This window comes from Podarcis tiliguerta (assembly GCF_965153285.1).
Source record: "Podarcis tiliguerta genome assembly, chromosome: 4".
Classification (NCBI taxonomy): Eukaryota; Metazoa; Chordata; class Lepidosauria; order Squamata; family Lacertidae; genus Podarcis; species Podarcis tiliguerta.
Window position 1 is genome coordinate 66,844,279 of NC_139537.1, and position 20,633 is coordinate 66,864,911.

The 20,633-nt window shown below is 40.4% G+C and overlaps 1 protein-coding gene across 1 annotated transcript in view; it reads left to right on the forward strand.

Moving 5' to 3' along the window:
- PUDP (pseudouridine 5'-phosphatase) overlaps positions 1-20,385 on the forward strand; it is a 68,203-nt gene extending 47,818 nt beyond the window's left edge. The window contains exons 4-5 of the mRNA XM_083438143.1: positions 18,384-18,783; positions 19,153-20,385. Coding sequence (XP_083294269.1) covers positions 18,384-18,560 — 177 coding nt within the window. The 3' untranslated portion in view covers positions 18,561-18,783; positions 19,153-20,385. The remainder of the gene's footprint in view (positions 1-18,383; positions 18,784-19,152) is intronic.
- Positions 20,386-20,633: the final 248 nt, after the last annotated feature.

The window sequence follows — 20,633 nt, forward strand, 5'->3', positions numbered from 1 at the left end:
TTTTTAAATAATGAAAGAAATCATATGATTTCTTTGTTGCTGGACAGCTTCTCATATTCAACAAGTCATTTCCTTAATATGTCCTTCTTGAACCCAGACCATCTTCCTTATTGTTGAATTTGCTAGCTTTTGCTAGTACTTCAGTGAATGCTAGTCATCAAGCATCAAACATTCCTTATCTAAGCTAGCTTTTCCCCACCTATATTCCGGAAAATATGCTATCTATATTTGACCACCATGGGTGGGCATCCTATATTGGAAGAATGACAATGAGAATGTGTCTATGTTGATTTTGTATCTCTCTGGGTAGTTTTCAACACAATTCTAGTACCTTCTAGACATAGCTGTCAACTTTTCCCTTTTCTTGCGAGGAATCCTATTCAGAATAAGGGAATTTCCCTTTAAAAAAGTGAAAAGTTGACAGCTATGCTTCTAGATTGAGATAGAAGCTGGGGCCACTGCACTTCACTTCCATTCCAGCCTACAGGACTATTCATATAGGAGTCCTACTGGTATTCTCCCACAAGATTTTGGGTGTCACAAGATTGACTTCTATCATAATCCTGTTTAGTATCTACATGAAACCAGAGATGGCGTCTTCCTAGGGATTTTAACTGATGTACCATCTCCACACTGATAAACTCTACTTCTCTTTTCCATCTAATTTACATGAAGCTGTGGATGTTGTAAACAGGTACCTGGAGTCACTAATGAACTGAATCATGTGAACTCAGTCCAAACAACACAGAAGTGTTCTTGGTTGGGAGTATATATGACTGCTAGATTCAGCTCTGCTTATGGCAGGTGGCAAGTCTCTTTCTTTCATTTTTCCTATTTATGAATTGCTAACTTCCCCTGCTTGGGTAAGATGCTTCTGGGGGTAGCTTTCCAACTCAAAGCACAGTTGAACCTGCTGTTTGGAGATGAGCAAACATTCACCTCTTCTCAAGAAGGATCCTTCAGGTCCTCTTTTTGACAGTGACAAGCAAGATGCCGTCAAGAAGAGTGGCATGACAACAGTTCTTCCCCATAGTTTGTTTCCAGTACCTGATATTCGCATGCCTCTGAATGCTTTCATTTCAGCTCAACAAATGGCATGACACCCATTGCTTTAAGAGTTAAGACCTTTTATCTCCTATTCATTTTGTCCCTTTCGGTAGCTTGCCCTTGTAAATGTTTAAGGAAACTTGTGTCCTTGATCCTGAAAGAAATGCACTTTGTGCCCTCTGTTAATGGCTCACTGACTTCAAACTGGCCGTAAAGGCAGCATAAAATAAATGCACCTATAAAAGAGAATAAGAATTTAATAATCCCCTGCAAGGAAGCAAATCTCTTTTGAGACAAGCAGCTGGGAAGGTCAATAAATAGACTTCGTAATAAGAAAACCCAAAACATTGAAGACTGAACATAATTGTCGTCTAAATGCTAGAGGAGGAAACTAATGAAAATTACACTGCTTTTTAGCACCATGACATTAAAATGATATAAGAATGAATGGAGAAATATGTGAAGGTCAGTCAATATATCTGCAGGAAATCCCATGACTTCCTTGCTGCAAATTTAGATCCAGGCTCCTGGTTCTTCAAGGCCACTGTCCTCATGCACAATAAAATCGTATCTAAAAATAAATAAATAATGAAATGCCATAGCTTGGTGTAGTTATAGAAAGGCATTTTGATGCATCTGTTTCAAGGATGAGAAAATAAAATTTTAGAGGGATATAACTTTCTGTATGCACACAACTTTATGTACTTCTTAAACAATATTTCTTTCTGTGTAATAGATTCTAATTATGTCTGCAGGCTTGGTGTGTCAAGCATAAGAGCTGATATACTTAGCAGTAAGCATTTTCTGAAGAGCAAGATGTGAATGATGGAGAACAACATTTGTTTATAAATCTCATACTAATATCAGCATGTATTTGTTCTAATCTAATTTCCTGCAGGCATTAGAAGGATTCATCTATGGCAGTTTTTATATGTGCCAGTTCTGTGAATGCTTCATATTTTAAGAATGTTACACTGTCGTTGAATTAGTTCCCACAAAGCAAGCAGAATGTATGAAGCAGTTGTCACCATGCAAACATCGAAAATTTATTCACCTAAACCAATGGTACTGCCTCTATGCCATCGCGCTCGAAGGTGCTAACAGTCTTGCAAATTCTGTAAGTGAATTCGGAACTTAAAATAATAGAAACCCAGGGGAGGGGGAAATTCTCATAAAATGTTAATTATCAGAGGAAAATGTGCAAATTATTTTAAATCAGGGCATGTTTTGTACTGTGTACAGTCTGTCTTTTTCTGAAAGTTTCCTCCACCAAAAACCGGAAAGGGCGGGGGAGAGAGAGAATAAGAGGTTGATTATGGAGGCGCTTACCCAAAATGCAGACTTCTGAACACACACACACACTGTGGGAGATGTTTCTTGTGAGAGCTTGAGGTTTTCTGGGAAAACTGTCAATGTTCTGCTCAAAATTCCAGTGAAGCAAGAGACCAAAAAGGAGCAGTACCTTGGACAGCTCCAAAGGGCCATGCTAAGGTAGCTACAGGATATGTTTTCTCTGTGTAGAAATGGAAACTTGATGTAGGCAGACAAGACCTGGAATGTGGAAGGTTCTGTTTCCTTTGTAAAGCTTGGTTGGCTTGTTAAGGGGCCTTTGACTTATTCTGTAATCTTTCCCTTCTTAAGGCCAGGGAGACTGAAGTACTGCATCAACTGTGTTATCTGGCAGGGAGAGCCCTGCAGACAAGACAGTTCCCCCAGCCACCCATGCTAGCAGCTTGAACCTTGTCTTGATCAGAGTTTTCAGTTCTTCACTTCAGGGTCCCTACATTTTCCAGTATCTTTGTAAGTGGAACAAATGCCATGATCTAGAGCCCAGGGAGATTTGTTAATTCTTCTTCAGGCCTTCTACACAGTCATCACAAACTGGCCTTCAAATCTTCCTTCAGTTTTAAAAGTAGCTTTTCATCTGCACTCATTTAAAGCAGCACCATACCACTTTAAACAGTTAAGGCTTCTCCCAAAAGATCCTAGGAAGTGGTAGTTTATCAAGAGATAAACTGAGAGTTGGTAGGATATCCCTATTCCCCTCACAGAGTAACAATTGTCAGAGTGGTTTAACAATCAAGTCCGCTTTCCAGAAGACTCTGGGAAATGTAGCTTTGTGAAGGGATAAGAGTAGCTATGACTGGTTCCAGCTGGTATATCTACCACTGAGCTATATTCTTATGCCCTTTTCAATTCATTTAGGGCATAGCCATTACTATTGGATCTCATCGTAGTTATTCATGAACTGGTCATAGATACAGCTCTGCAGATGTGAATTCCAAGGAAATTCACCTTTCAGAGAAACATATCTGCCCCATATGCTCCTGAGAAACCCCTTTGTTTCCTGAAAGAGTTTGGAAAGCTACTGGCATAATTAAATGTTGACCCAAAAAGTCATAGCAATATTGCAGGGTCTCCTCACACGCAATGTCTCAAATAAATTTGAGAGTGCTGTCTTCTAAGCAATACATGCCAACCATCTGGAAGAATTGGGATAACCTCGTTTGTAATATGACCTCGTTACTTTAGAATCACATCATTTCTATCCAACTGCCACTCAAGAAATACATCCTTTCACTTGATTACATCCCAAATAGAGACAATAAAGTTATCATTTCTTCTCCCTCCCTACACCTTTGTAAAAATACATTCTGTGAATTCCTCTGTACCAAAAAAAAAAAAAAGGTGCTTATTTTCCCCTCAAAATGGAGTAGTGTTTATGCAACATCGAATGTTGCCGAGTATTCTAATTAACAGCTCACTGAAGGGCATTCAAGACATGCAAATGTAAAGATTTCTATTTCTGTGCTGCTGACTTGTTTTCTTCAAATGATGCTCACCTTAACCTTGCATCTGTGCTACTGCTTAGTTTGTTTTCATGGAGTTTTCCCATTGTATAGTGGCAGTAACTCAATATAGAGATCAAAAGAACGATGTGCCTGTGTGCAGTTACCTAAATATCACCTTTTTGTAAACATCTGAAGATCAGAGTAATCCAGCAGTTATGAAACATTTTCTATGATTTACACATTATGAGTTGATTATAGGAATTCCTCATTTTTGACTATGAAGCGTGCATTTTGATATTTTGGACTTGAGTTGCTGGCTGAAAGGATTGGCTGTATGGATATAAGAGAGCGCTGCAGCTCCAGTGGATGGTCAAAAGGGCAGTGTCACAACAATGGTTCTGTGCAATCAGTGGAGACCCAAATGCACAACAAAAATGTCCTGATTCAGCCAGGCTACATTTTATACATACATGACGGCTATGGACAATAGTATAGAAAATAGGCTTCAGCAATAACTTAACAGAGTACAGTGGTACCTCGGGTTAAGTACTTAATTCGTTCCGGAGGTCCGTACTTAACCTGAAATTGTTCTTAACCTGAAGCACCACTTTAGCTAATGGGCCTCCTGCTGCTGCCGGGCCGCCTGAGCATGATTTCTGTTCTCATCTTGAAGCAAAGTTCTTAACCTGAAGAACTATTTCTGGGTTAGCGGAGTCTGTAACCTGAAGTGTATGTAACCTGAAGTGTATGTAACCCGAGGTACCACTGTATACGCAAGAAACAAGTTGAGTCCTGTAGCCAACTGAAGGTTTCCACAGCTTACTGTTCTTCAAACTTTAAGCCTTTAAGGTGAAGCCTTCACCTTCTAAGTTGACTCAAGGACTCCACTCACTCTCTTGTTCAACGTTCCACTTTGGGGTTATTTTAGTGGAACACACAGCTTCTTTATAGATTCTCTTGGAATCTGACAGGTCCCTTGGCAGTTCTGTGGAAATTGCGTTCCACCTCCAAAGTCTATAGGATCGTTCCCACAAACTCAAGAGACTGATTCTGTCCATCTGTATATGAAGCTGTATATGGGTTGCTCTTGCTATTCCTTCCTTCCTAATATTCAATCCCTTGTTAGAACGTTCGGGAACACACATTTAGTTTTACAGTGGTACCTCTGGTTATGTACTTAATTCGATCTGGAGGTCCGTTCTTAACCCAAAACTGTTCTTAACCTGAAGCACCACTTTAGCTAATGGGGTCTCATGCTGTCACCGCGCGGCAGCGGCACAATTTCTGTTCTCTTTTTTAATTTTTAATTTTAAAATAATTTTTATTAACCGACCAATCAAATCAAATGAAATCACATCACATAAATTCTGAATTACAAAGCCGAATTTTAAATTTTTGTTGAGGGGACCCATATTTCAAGTTCCGAAGGGGGATTCCGATCATCTTCTTGCTACTGCGTTAATATCCAAATCAGTCCAAATAAAGTTCATAATTCTATCCAGTCTTATCTTGCTGTTTCCACATCTCATCTTGTTCGTATATATTTTTATTTTTTTCTTTATGATCTCTTCTGATAATCTCCTTAAGCAGATAAACACCAATTATAATCCTGTGTGAATTTTTCCGTTCGTCCAATCCTCATATCGAGATGGTTTCCATATATCATCGCTTTCATAAATAACATCGCTCTTTCCATCATTAATCTCACAAAATTGTCGCTCTTAAGTCCCTCTGAGGAGTCTCACCCACAATATAAAAACAGCTCTGTTTCCCTCCCAGACTTAAGTCCTCCGACAGAACTTGCCAACATGGTGACGGTATTTTTAACTGCGTCATTCCAAAGCTCTTATACTTTCCATGATCTTCTTAAAACATGCTTTGGTTAGAAAATTTATCTCCACACAGTCATAAATCCACAACTTAAGTCATTAAAACGACATTTCTGACTTGTGGGGGGTGGGGATTTTTGGTTAATCACTTAGAGGGGAAAAAAGGAAAGTTTCCCCCCCTCCCCCATCCAGTCCCTTTGCCTTGGCGTATCTTCTCATGATTTATCTTGTTCCTCTGACCCGTCTTGTTTATCAGAGATCTCTTCAATTAGCAGTCTTTACTCCCCCTCCTTCCTTGAAATATGTGCATTCGCTTCCTCCTAATTGTTTCTTTTGAAGTTCTTGCAGCTAGTGGCGCGAATCAGAGACAGCGTCCAGGAGCGCCGAGATCCACAGGAGGGCATTCTGCCTAGTGCCCCCATCCCCACAAATTCGGGGGTGGTATAGGGCACAGCAGGCAAGGGCAGCCCCCCCAAAAAACCCTGGGGGGGTAGGGAGGCTATTTACTCCCATCACAGCCTCCTAATTACCTCGTGTGGGTCGGAAAGATGTTATTGTCAGCCATCTTCCGATGCGACCCTAGTGGCCCCTCACAATTTCTGTTCTCATCCTGAAGCAAAGTTCTTAACCTGAGGTAATATTTCTGGGTTAGCAGAGTCTGTAACCTGAAGCGTACGTAACCTGAAGCGTATGTAACCTGAGCTACCACTGTACAGTGGTGCCTCGCAAGACGAAAAGAATCCATTCCGCGAGTCTCTTCGTCTAGTGGTTTTTTCGTCTTGCGAAGCAACCCTATTAGCCGATTAGCGCTATTAGCGGTTTAGCGGCTTAAGGGATTAGCGGATTAGCTGCTAAAAGGCTATTAGCAGCTTAGTGCCTTAGAAAAAGGGCGTGGGGAGCGGGAAAAAACCGCAGGAACTCGCAAGACATTTTCGTCTTGCGAAGCAAGCCCATAGGAAAGTTGTTTTGCGAAGCACCTCCAAAACGGAAAACCCTTTCGTCTAGCGGGTTTTCCGTCTTGCGAGGCATTCGTCTTGCGGGGCACCACTGTATGTGGGTTTACAGACTCCTCTTGGGTAGGGAGAAAGTTCAGAAACAAACACACACACATATATATACACACACAAACAGAGAGACACACCCTTTGGGGAACCAAAATAAGCAGCATTTTTGTTCTTTTAAAACCTAATTCTTCAGACGCTTTACACAGCAGGAGCCCCAAATTGCAAATATTGTAGCTATTTAAAATTCATTTATTCGTTAGTACTTCAATAGGACTGCTGTTAAGTGGGTCACTCAAACACATTCTCCCTTTTTTCTAGATATTCTGTACATCAAAAGCAGAAGTTGAATAATACAAAAGGTTTATCATGACATTACTAAAACTGTGCACTTCGAATTTCCATTTTGTATCTTCTTAAATAATGTACAAATAACTATTTTTGCACATCTTGGCAGCACACAGCTCTTTATTTTTAAATTATCTCAAAACTATCTTAACAGTAACCCAAAGCGCATTCAAATAGCATTTTAATCTATTGTCATATGTCTAGGATTACATAGCCTCCATGTGTTGCATCTTTTAGGTTGAAATTTGACCAAATGGAACTGGGCCAAGCATTTTTGTAGTTGCTCTTGAGGAATGAAAAGATACCCAGGCACATGTCTGTACCTTTTGAATAGCAAAACATTGCAAGTAGTTAAAGGAACAAACTTGCACAGCTCTAGATTGAAACAGATTGTATAGGCTTATTTTGAAATTGCTGTTCCCAAAGTCGTCTTTTTTAATTTTTTATAAGAATTTTATAGAGAATATTAAACTTCAAACTCCTGATTCTATTTTAGGTAGGAGTGCTCTGAACTATCTCCTCACCAAATATCAAATATAGTCTGTATGTGTGTGAGAGCTTATGGTTTTAACTACAGTGGTACCCCGCAAGACGAATGCCTCGGAAGACGAAAAACTCGCTAGACGAAAGGGTTTTTCGTTTTCTGAGGTGCTTCGCAAGACGGATTTTCCTATGGGACGAAACAGCCCTGCCTCTCCTGTCATGGCGACGGTCACTGCACACACGCACGCTCGCTTCCCCGCTCCTCCAGCTCCCTCCCACCTTCCTGCTAACAGCTCCTCCGGCTCCCTCCGACCTTCCGGCTGCCTCGCGCCGCTGCCCACTGCGCTCGCGCGCTCCCCTCAGGAGCTGTTGCCGCCAGCAGCCAGCGTTGCAGCCGGAGTCGCGCTCCTGAGCCCCGCCGCCCTCCAGCAGCCGCATCGCGCGGTGGCCACAAGGCGCGGGTGAGTCCAAGGTACCGGCTGCGGCAGCTGCCCTGCTTCTCCCCACCCCTCCCCGCTGTGGTGCTTCGCAAGACAAAAAAACTCGCTCTACGAAAAAACTCGCGGAATGAATTAATTTCGTCTTGCGAGGCACCACTGTAGTCATTTAAGTGCCCATAGGTTACAGAGCACTGGCATTAAAAAAATGGTTTTCACAGTGAATATGTGATAAGGAAAGGGCACTGAATAATTTTCTGCAGGAAGATTGTGACTTTGGTGTAATGGCTGGTATCCACAAACTATTTGAGGGGAGATGATCAATAGCTAGACCCACAAATGGTGGTGTATCCACAAAACATATACTGGGTGTTCTACAACTATGCGCCCATATGAAGTCATACTGTGATGCCTTGCCTGTTGATGTAGTCTTAGTTACAGGATCTAGGCAGCTGATTATTTCTGTCTTAATGGAATCCTTGATTTAAAAGGTAAAAAAATGCATTTCGACCCTTCCCCTTTTACTTCTCCGGAGTTGGACCCAGCAGAAGATCCAAAAAGTGCTTTGATGACTAGATTGTAGCAGCCCACCTCACGGGGCTCAAGGTGGTATACGTGGTTCTTTGTACAATTGCAGGTGACATAGTAGTCTACAGGTAGGGTACTGCGCTAGTAGAATTCACCAATTCCCCACACTTCACTATTTATACAGCTCTTGTTGTAAAGTACTTCAGTGATTAACAGAAAATGATACATACCGTACTATCAGTGTACTATCATGGTTGGTGAACAAGCTGTATTTTTGAAGTTGTGTCCTTGTCAACATATCCTTAGGTCTTCGTATCAGTATAGCAAATTTATATTGGTGGTGTATGAAATGTACAATTTTTACCTGTTAATCCATGAACTGCAAGGCAGATTGTGGAGTTTATCTGTGAATGGCACCAGGTGCTTTGTCAGTAGGCAGCTAAATGCTAATTTTATTCTCTTTGGACAGTGTTAAAAATTCATAAGGGATAACTTTTTATGCTAAAAGATTACACTATTTGATGCCGTTTTGAACAGGGATGGAAACAGATTATTATTATTTTTATAGCAGCAGCAACAAGAACAAATGTGTCTGGGTGCGGCTTTTTTGTTTGTTTCTATGATCACAAATGGTATAAAATTAATGAAAGAAGCTAGCAACTTTTTAAAATTCATTCCCACTGCTTGTCCAGTGCTTAAATTCATCTTTTTCCAAAGTGTCTTTAAAACTTCTTCAGGTTTAAGACCAATTTTCAGATATGAATCAGCTGGAAGAATTTTCCCCACTGCAAAATTGCTTTGATGCAGTACTTCCAAATTATTGTCATAGCTGCATAGAGATGTTCATTGTGTCTGCACTCTTATCAAAAGCTTAATGGAATGTCTACTATACCTTCTCAGTGTTTATTGGGCCATTCATAAATGGCTTTAAAGACTTGAAGCAGAACAATCTTACTTCCGTAGTAATCTCACTCTTAATTTATTTTAATGCTTTCTAGACAAAAGCTATTCATATCCAGTATCAAGAACAATCTTAGCTTTCATAGCCATCAAACCATGTTATTGAGCTTAATATATATCAGCAGTGTAGCTCTATAGAAAGTAGCTACTAGGCTTATTGAAAAAAGCTGTATGCTCTGTACCTAATTTATGATATCAAGAGTAGTAGTAATAATAAAATGTAAAAATACATTTTTCACTTTTTGAGCCAATAAGCCTGATTTCTATAGATCCACGATCCCGCAATTATTGCAGTAATATAGTACAATTGCATCTTCGGCACAATTAACTTGCATGATTTCAACCTTGTGCGGTTGTAAGCCAGCTGGTTGAAATTGGGCAAATTAAATGCTTGCAAGGTGGGGAGCTTACAAGCTCTTTTGGGGCTGGGTTTTCCCAGCACAGAAAGAGCGTCCAAGTTTTCCTCCTTGCTTACAAAGCAAGTCCTGCTCAGAGTGCAGGCTCTGGAATGCTCTCGTGAGATTCTGTGGTAATTCGGATGACCCTGTGAGATCTTGTGAGAGCATCCCCCAGCCTGCTTGGTATGCCAGCTCCGGGAAATAAGGATGCTCACATGGGGGCAGTTCCAAGGGGCACTTCGAGTATATGTGTTTTGGCATATATGCACCATCCCCTTGCATAAGATGCAATCATATTGTATTCTGTATACCAAAACCATTTCCCCCACCCATTCCCTGGCTTTACATTTACATTTCTAGGCATCTCCTATTGCTTTTTTTCAAATTATGAAAAATAATAGCTGTTAATTGTAGTACTCAAGCAGGGCTAGATGAAATCCAGTTAAACTACTGCAGTATTCTTTCCCTCCACAGTGAAGAACAGCACTGAAAGCTAAGACTGTTCTTGATACTAGATATGAATAACTTGCCTAGAAAGCACTAAAATAAAATTAAGAGTCAGATTACTAAGAAAGTAAGATTACTAAGAAAGTAAGATTGTTCTGTTTAAGAGTCTCTTAAGCCATTTATGAATGTCCCAATAAACTAGACATCAACTTTGTCTCATTTTGTTTTCTATATAGACATCCCATGCATCCCAATGCTAGAAAGAGTTAGTATACAGCCTAGCAAAATATTTTTTTAAAGGAAAATAGTGTTTATAAATTGCTGTGGGGAGGAACTAGCCTTTCTAGGTTTCACTGGGCATTTTTCCTTCCTTATATCCTCCTGCAGTTGTAAAATGGGAGGTACATAGCTACTAAATTAAATACCTATTTCTGAGTATGCTTTAGCTGCGTAATATATACATTCAAACTCTGTCAATGGTCAGTGATTCTCTTTAGGATTTTACTCTAATTGTTCCACAACTTTATTACAGTGGACCCTCGAGTTATGTTACCTTCGGGTAACGTAACTTTCAGGTTGCGAACATGGCACACCCAGAAGTGTATACTTCCAGGTTTCGCCGCATGTGCAGAAGCGCCCTATCGCGCTGCGCATGCGCAGAAGCAGCGCCTCATGTTGCAGACTTTTCAGGGTACGCAAGGACCCCCAGAAAGAATTAGGTTTGTATACAGAGGGTCCACTGTAATGTTATACTAAGATCTGTAATCAGTGGGTTTACATTCTTGCTTAATCAGTGGCCCTATTGTACTGTTACGTATTTTTCTTCTTTTATTTTTGTTGTCATTATTTTAGTTCTATTTCAAAATCAAATTCCACTGGTGTGGGGGTTTGCCACTTGTCACCTGTGAGTGCCAGTGTGCCACCAGTATTTCCTGTGAAAGTTCTCAGTAAATATTCTCAGAATTCACAGTGCGTGAGAGACTGTTTGCTCCTACTGAGGTCCCATTTGCACAGGCTTAGTCTCTTCCACATGTCTCAAACCTCTTTAAACATGCTCTCATTTCATTGGATGCAAAATCAGACACCCACCTTCCTTCCATTCTGAGCAAAGGCTGGGTGAATCAGTGCAGCAGTGGTTTATGTAGGCAACTTTTTGCTGCTAATGACAACAGCATTTTGTTTTCTTGACTTTCTTCTGCTCTTTTTGACTTGGCAGCTATTTTGTGTTACGCCACACCCGTAACACTTTCTTAAAATTCTAAATGTGCTCACTGGCCCAGAAAGCTTGGGGACTCCTACTTGAATCAATAGATGCTTTACTTGTTTTATAGCCCCACTAGATGTTGCATTTTCAACTGCAATAGATTCTGCTTTGGAGGTGGGAAGATTTTATCAACAAGAAAAACTCAGAACATATAGACTAGCTGAGAAAAAGATATGTGGCTGCATACACACTTAAAGCACTCTGTCCTGAACCGCTGGCCTACCTGGCAGCAAGTCCAAAGTTCAAAATCTGAGATTTGATCCAAAGTCGAAAGGTCAGGGAACAAGGTTCAGGGTCAATTCAATTAACCAACTCTGAAGTCCAGCAGGCAGCATACAGTTCAGAGTCAAACCTGAAATGCCTAACTTTTGTGTAGATTGAATGTTGTGGCACACAACAGGACAGGACAAATCTGTGATAAAGTGTCAGGGATGGAATTAGCTGCTCAGCACACCTTCTGTCTCCTCAAAATCTGTTCCAGGAAGCATTGGAGGTGCAGCAGTGGCAGCAGGGGAAATTGGCAGAACTTGTCTCCCTCTCCATTCCAGTGACAGAAGCCTCAGTTGGAGCAAAGAACCAGCGTGGGGACATATTTGATACCACATAATGATGCTTAATTGTCTTGGCTCTGTGCTTTGTTGTTATAAGAAAAAATGTTATTAGACCCAACGGTTATTCTTACAATAGACAAAGGAGTCATCTTGGATTCAGGTACAGAGAAAGAAAACAACAACAAACAAAATATAAGTGTATCAGTCTTTTTGAGAGGCAAAGTGGCATTCCAGCTTGCACTCTTAATAACTGCTGGAGTATTCTCATATCCTTGGATTTAGTATATTAATAGGGAGGGGGAAAGGGCAGTTGGTCATCACTGTGAGTCCATTTTTTTTTAGTGACCTCTGCAAGACTCCCATCATTTGATTCAAAATACTGCTGGGATGTTGACAATAGGTGTCAGTACCAATAAAAACTGAAGGAAGATTAGGTACATTTTATTTGTTGCAGCATTAAAGCCACCGTAATTATGGGTCATTTTCCCAGGTTATTGGAAATTAAGTGTTTTAATTGCCTCCGGTTCCAAAGAATTAGTTAAGCTTTTCCATCATGCATATTGCATTCCACAGTCATTGTCGTTTTTCATACAATAAGCTTAATGACATCATGGAAGTCAATTAGATCTTTCAAGGGGACGTACTGAAGTATATTTATTTATACTGTGTGGATTAAAGAAAAAGTTTCTGAACAGCCTTGATAATGGTGTTTTGTGCAACGCAGAAGTATCTAAAGGCCAAGTATGTCAGAGTTGTTCCCTTTTCTGCTTTCTGAATGCAGTGGGAAATTGAAGAGTGTGGATTTATGTCTCAGACTAGCTAGATTGTTCACAAAGCCCACAGACAGGAGAGTTCTTCCAGAATTTTACAGCAGCTGTTCAGAGCCTAGCAATGTTGTTGGGTTCTTATTACTGGCAATACCAACAGTCAGTAGTCTCTGACTGAAAGAATATTAAGGCATTATCACAAGGAATTCTTCCGTTATTTCCAGGGGTGTTGGTAGGGAGGGTTGGCATTTGTAATTCAAATTAAAACCCTACATTACCCAGAATGTATGTTAATATTTTAAAATTAATATTTGCCAGTGGCTAATTTGAGATATTTTAAAAGCATTCTTAGTATCTCTTGCGAAAATGTCTTTAATCTTTAACTTGAAATGAAAACTAAGTAAGAGAATTTAGTGAAAATGAAAAGATGCTTTGTGAAGGGAGAAGTTAAGAAGTTGAAAAGAATTCATATTAGCAGATTGTAAGGTATTGTGTCTCAGGTGTATTTTTTAAAAAGACTTCTTTAAAAATCAATTTCATTTCATTGTTGTTCGCTGATATATTGATGGACACAAGAGGCCAGGCCCTAGATGGATAAGGCACAAATAAATGTGCTGTGTGCAGTTTTGGGGCTGATAACCGCTGTTGGGATAGCTCAGTCAGTAGAGAATGAGTCTTAATCTCTGATTACTCTTAATCTCTGGGTTTTGGGTTCCAGTCCCATGTTGGACAAAAGATTATTGAATTGCAGAGTGTTAGACTAGTTGACCCTTGTGGTTCATTCCAGCCCTACAATTATATAACTCTACAGCATTTATATCCATTTAGATGCATACTTTTGAAACCTGATGATTAAGAAATGTGTTGGTATGGGTCTGGCCTTTTTCTTCTGTTTCTCGTATTGTAATCTGAGCATGAGCAAAAGAAGCACTTGTCCAAGAGTGCCAAGTTATGGCAGGGAACAGGAAATGCCTGGAGAAGTGATGTGATGGTCTTGGGTTCTGCTTAGAAACAGGTGACATTGAATAATTTCCTGAGAGTTTTTCAACTGAGACTAATAGCAAGAGCACCTAGAGCACCCTTCTGCAACATGATGTCTTCCAGATGTTTTGGACTTCAACTTCCATCCTAAGAGCATAAGAAGAACCTGCTGGATCAGGCCAGTGACCCATCTAGTCCAAAAACATCCTGTTTTCACAGTGGCCAACCAGATGCTTGTAGGAAACCTGCAAGCACAAGAGCATTTTCGATAACTGGTATTCAGAGGCAGAACATAGTCCTCACCGCTAGTATCCATTGATAGCCTATTCCTCCATGAATTTTCCCAGTCCTCTTTTAAAGCCATCCAAGTTGGTGGCCATCATTGTCTCATGTGGGAAGGGGCTCCACCATCCCTGACTATTGGACACATTGGCTGGTGGCTGAAGGGAGCTGAAATTCAAATCTCAAAGGTACCAGGCTGCAGAAGACTGGCTTAGATACTTGAGAGTTCCTGGGGAACACCTTAGCAAGACTGAACCTTGATAAGTCCATGTAAAAAGATTGGGCATTAAATGAAGTGGTTGTAAATAGCATGAGGACATCTCCATCCATATCCCTCAAACTTCATTTCCACTGTAGTTTCCACAGGTTTTCTAGATGTTGGGCTAAAACCATGTTTGAGCAATATGGGAGATATGTATTCTATGGTCATGGCTGGGTCAGAAATTCATGCACCTTTTAAGTGAAACTCTGCCATACTATGGCTTGATTAAGTAGACATAGCCACCATATGGTAACCACTGGTGGGGCAGGGGAGCACACCACCCCAGCACCATTGGGGAGGAGGGTACCATCGCAGCTGCCCCCCAGGACATGCGCCGCGCACCCCCCACTGCGCCGGACCATGCAGCTTCACCACTGATTGTAACCTCACCAACTGGAGGATAAAGTATTATTTCCAAAGATGGTGAACTAAAATCCTCTTTATTCTCTATTCAGTATCTTTGGTTGTTTGGAGTGCATGTTTCTAAATTCCTTTGTGCTTCTCTGATTAGCCATCTCCTTGGTATGTTTCATTACTTAAAGCCACGTCCTTGTATTTTCGACATGTGCTCAGATTTGTATTGCCAGCCAAACTCAGAGACAAGTCAGTATTGAGTCATCCTCAAAGTTTGCATGGAAATTCATCAGTTTTGATTTGCAAAATTCTGTTTCCCCTAGTGTCGCTGCCAGGAATCACCCTTATACTTTAAAATCAAATAGATTTATAGCTGCAGTTTTGTTTAACTGTATGCTTCTGTTCCCAGTTACTGAGCATATTCTACTCCTAGTTTGAACCTCTGGAAATTTTAGACCTGGGTGGTAGAAGCAAAGCTTCCTTCCTTCCTTCCTTCCTTCCTTCCAACATGTTTACATGAGCACAAGCTTAAGAGCCAGATTCTAGCTGGATAGACTCTGATATGCATCCAACTCAGAGGAATTGAATTTTGTCCAGTGCTGGCCCTGCCTTATTATGGTCTGCAAATGAACAGATTGCTGCATCCCTACAGCAGGCTGCACAATCACTGGAGCTAGGTTGTTGCAGGTTCACCTGTGATACAGCATTCATGAAAACAGAAGATTCATTGTGCCGTGGCTTTGTAGAAGCATAAGGAATCTTTTAATGGCAGGGGGCATGATTGTTCCTTCAGACATCCTATTACCCGTTTATCAATGCCGTTCAGAAGTGTGGCTTCCCTGTTGGGGAGAATGCTTGCCCCGAATACATATGGATTCTAATCAGTGTCCCAGGTGTCCTCTTCCTTTTCTCCAAGAATTTTTTATATGAATAATTAGTCACAATGGGGACAATTTACAGTCTGCAAGGAAAACACTTCTTACATTTATTCACAAAGGAGTCAATTTAAAGTCTGTGAGGGAAATGCCGCGTTTCTTAATTTTGATTCAGGACTAAAATACTTTCATGTATCAGTATTTTGCATCCTTAAGGGTACTGTTGACTGTGCCACATTAGGCTGCGGAAAGGAACAGGCAAATAGAGTTATCAATGAGAACAGAACACCCTTTTAGCAATGCACAGATACAGACAAACATCCTACCAAACCACTAAATGGGCAAGCTTGAATTCTAGATGTTGGTTTGATTACTAATTTATTAAGGAATTCAGTATTTAAGGGAATATTATAAAGCTTTTAGAAACTTCCTCATTTAAGTGAAATTAATTACTGCTTAATATATTACACCTTCCTGTACTGACATATTTAACACCTGACATAATTAATTTGTTCTATAAAATCAATGTGAGGCGAACCACCAGAGCTCCTTAGATGCCTTCTGAACAAGGTTATCAATTTATCTATCATCTCATGCATTACTTGCCTTCCAACTAGGAGCTCAGAGCAGTGTACTTCGAGCTAGCCTATTTTTCTCAGCAGCCCTGCACAATAGGTAAGGCTGAGGGATGCTGACTATAGATGTTCAAAGCGCTCGTGCATGGCTCCCCCCACCCCAGTTTGCTTTCTCTTTTTGTGCTCTTTTCTTGCAAGCACTAAAACCAGAATTGGGGAACTGAAACCAATGCCCCCCCCCCAACAAAAAATCATTTCAACACATGAAGAAATGGTTTCTGATAGACTTCTACATCTTATGCAAACCTTCCACAAGATGGTTGACCAAATGCATTTGTTGGTTTCTATTGGTTTTTTTCAAGAAATCAGAAGAAAAATAGACACTGAAATCTTGTCACATTGAGATGAAACGTCTATTAATATGGAATTTTTTGCTTCAGATTGTAGTATGCAATGGTAGCTAAACTGTTGTATTAAAAAGCCATAAGTGTGTAGTAAGTTTTACTGAAATATTTGCCTTGCATTTTCAATTTATAAATTCAGAGTTAGCGCTTAAATTGTTTTATTCTGACCTTTTCTTTCTACACTCCTAACACATCATTTGAGACAAACTGTAGACCAAGAGATTCTGTTCTCTTATGGTGATATAAATCTCTAATATTTACAACTTAACTGAAGGGGGAGGATACAGAACAGTGATATTTTAGTAACAAAATGAGCTCATTTAATTTTCACAATACAGGTCTGATGTGTATTTATTGCTTAATAAAGAATTGGTTCCCTATTAAAGAATAAGAATGACTGAAATAAAATGTCATAATCCCCCCCTTAAAATTTGTTTCTGGTTGAGAACTGAGGAATACATAAGTAAACAAATAAGAAATATTTCGGCTATAATGTTCTTGTTTTGTAATGACAACAATAATGCACAGTTCTAGCCACGGCACTGCAATAATGTTGTGTGAAATAGCTGCTTGTCTTACTGGATCAAATGTTTTTATGGTGAAATCTGTCATAATTGTCCATGAACACCATTGAGTGTGGAGGCTGCAGTCAGAGTCAGCAACGTAATTGGCACAAGAGCCTTAGAGAAATGGGTCAGTGCTTCTGACTGTTAACCAGAAGGTTGGTGGTTTGAGCCCACCCAGGGATAGCTGTGGATTCCTATATTGCAGCCGGTTGGGCTAGATGACCCTTACGGTCCTTCCGTCTCTACGATTCTATGATGAACTGGCATGTAGGAGCTGGCACATTAATGAGCTTTGAAGGAAGTTGTTCACCCAAATGAGTCTGAAGGACTTTACTCGTTGCCTTTCCCTGCTTCTCCTGGATCATTGCCTGCAGCTGAGAACAGAAGGAGAGCCTGTTGGATCGGGCCAATGGCCCATCTAGTCCTGCATCCTGTTCTAACGATGACCAGCCACATGCCTTTGAGATATCTATAAGCAGGACCTAAGCACAACATCACTATCCCTTCCTACATTTTTCAGCCACTGATATTTAGAAACATGCTGCCTCTGACCATGAAGGCAAAGCATAGCCATCGTGGCTAGTAGCTAATGATAGCTTTATGCTCCGTGATTTTGTCCAATCCTCTTTTAAAGCCATCCAAGTTGATGGCCATCATTGTGACTGCATTCAGACACCATTTTCTCTCAATGTTTCCTTAGCGGATAATTTCCATTTTTGGAAATCTGGAGAGTTTAGTGCTCATTTCCATGTTAATTTCTTCCCAAAGGAATCTGTTTGCAACCCGTTTAAGAAGGAAAATTGCAGGATGAAATTGGGGGCAGTATCTTGGCATATAGTTCTTTCCATGGGTGAATCATGGGGAAAGAAGAAGCACAAAAAGGTGGTGACTTTTTGAATGATGTCCGCTTTTGTGTCATACTACGGCCACTAAACGTTAATGAAATTAAGTGTGACATTGCGGTATATTGATCAAAAAGTCACAGTTCCACAATTCAACAGGCAATTCCATAGGTTAACTATGCACTTGTGTGAAGAAGTCTCTTTTGGTGTATATGCATATGTTTAAAAATGCATTCTTAAACTACTGGTATTTTCTAAGTAAAGTATTCCCTGAAGACTGTAAAAATATGTGTATATGACATAGGAATTAAAGCCAAATAATTTCATTTGCTGGATATACGCAGAATCAATTTTCTGATTATGGTACTCTGTTTTCTTTCTACTTCTCAGTGTCTTGTCTTTGAAGATGCCCCCAATGGAGTCAAGGCATCACTGACAGCGGGAATGCAAGTGGTGATGATTCCAGATGAAAACCTGAACAAAGATCTTACGAAAGAAGCAACTCTAGTACTCAAATCAATGGCTGATTTCAAACCAGAATTGTTCGGTTTACCACCATTTGATTGAGAATAGTTTAATTTTTAAAACATTTTAATTTAGCCATATTGATTTCAGGGGGAAAAGGCTTTTTAGACTATTGTAATCATATGTTCCACTTTTATTATTAGACTGCTGAAAATAAATCTCATTTATTAAAATTGCACAGATGGAAAGATTGTACACCAGACCCCTTGCCCTTGAAACTTATAGCCACTTAGATGGGAACTCAAAAGGCCCACCCAGTACACTGGTGCCTCGCAAGACGAAAAGAATCCGTTCCGCGAGTCTCTTCGTCTTGCGGTTTTTTCGTCTTGCGAAGCAAGCCCATTAGTGGATTAGCGCTATTAGCACTATTAGCAGTTTAAGGGCTATTAATGGCTATTAAAGGCTTAAGGGATTAGCGGATTAGCTGCTAAAAGGCTATTAGCAGCTTAGCGCTTTAGAAAAAGGGGTTGGGGAGCGAAAAAAACCCTCAAAAATCGCAAGACATTTTCGTCTTGCGAAGCAAGCCCATAGAGAAATTCGTCCTGCGAAAAACCTCTGAAAACGGAAAACCCTTTCGTCTTGCGGGTTTTCCGTCTTGCAAGGCATTCGTCTTGCGGGGCACCACTGTACACAGGAGGTAGATTTTCAGAGGGATTGCAGCATATCAGCTGTGATCGCGAAGAAATGTATCCCACCCAGACAGCAGTTAGCCTTAGGCACAAAGCTCTCATTGGTGCCAGTCACTGGGATCTTGAAAATCCTCATAGGCCATCATGGAGTTAGGGATTGGCTGAGCAACCATTTCCATTCTGATTAGGTCTCATTGGCACTCAATTATTGGTCTAGCCCATCTGTTCAGACTCATTCTGTCCCATTGTACACATTTTGCCTGCCCTTTTTACATTAAGTACACATTGTTTAGTGATCTTCATCTGTAAAATATTCAGTTTGTACACATCTTTTACATAAATTATGTACTTTTGTGCACAGAAAATGCATTGCAAAATCTGGAGAAGTGCATAATCTGACCGGCCGTTCCGATCCACCCGCAAGTTCAGGTGTGTCAAGTTGGGTTGGACCATTCCAAAAAACAAAACAAGAAACCAGATCAATTACTCCCTCATCCCTAAAAGCAGTATATGCAGGTTCCTTTACTGTGTCTAAATGGGCCTTGAATTATGTCTTGTTTTTTTTCCTGCCTTGCTTGAAATTACGCATTTCTATAATGTTCTGGCTTCATCTTGATTGGGGGATATTATGTACTATAAGCCCATGATACAAAATCTGTTGCAAAATTCTTACTTGCCTGGATCAAAGCCAGACAAACAGGTTGTAAGACTGCAGGCAGGACTCTGCTGATTTGAACGTTTCTTTCAAAGTAATTGTTTTAGCTGTGTGGTTATAATTCCTTTATACAGTTGCTCCCAGCCCAACAGAATATTCTCTTGTCGTTGTCTTTGCTTGCACAGACTGGCCATGTTCCTTTGCTGTTCTGTTTTTATTTTCATTGTGCTTTTTCCTTCCCCAGCAGTGCCAATGGTAGAGAAAACGTCTCTTGCTAGCTTCAGGATCCTTCTGCTAAGTGCCAAAACAGTTCTACTTCTCCTCCTCTCTGTTTATCTTGATTAACCTTGTCTGGTGACTTCGTGATTGCATCATTTGTTCAGATTCAGTTTGCTGGGTGATGTTTTCATGGTTGCCTTTTCTGGCGCTTTGATCAGAACTGCACCATCCTCACATGTCTTGAGATGGCATCTGCAATGTTGCCCATGGAAAACAGAATTGTATGTACCTAGCACTGACCCGTATTCAAATTCTTCATCAGGAAAAAGCAAGTAATTGGATTTAAATAAATTCTTCTAATCAAGGTGTTTGCATTTTTGTTTTTCTTTTTCTTTTCTGTAATTCCATTTCTGCTATCCCGGAGAGAATGAACAGTGAACCAGGTAGAGTGGTGAGGGCCACTTCCTGGATATCCTGCTCTGGATTCTTAAAGGTTCACCTGATACCACCCACATGTTCTCAAGCTTATTGCTAAAGAAAAGGAGGCATTTTTTTTTTTAAAGAGGGGGGAAGGATTGTGGATTTTATGATGTTACAATATTGTGCCTTATA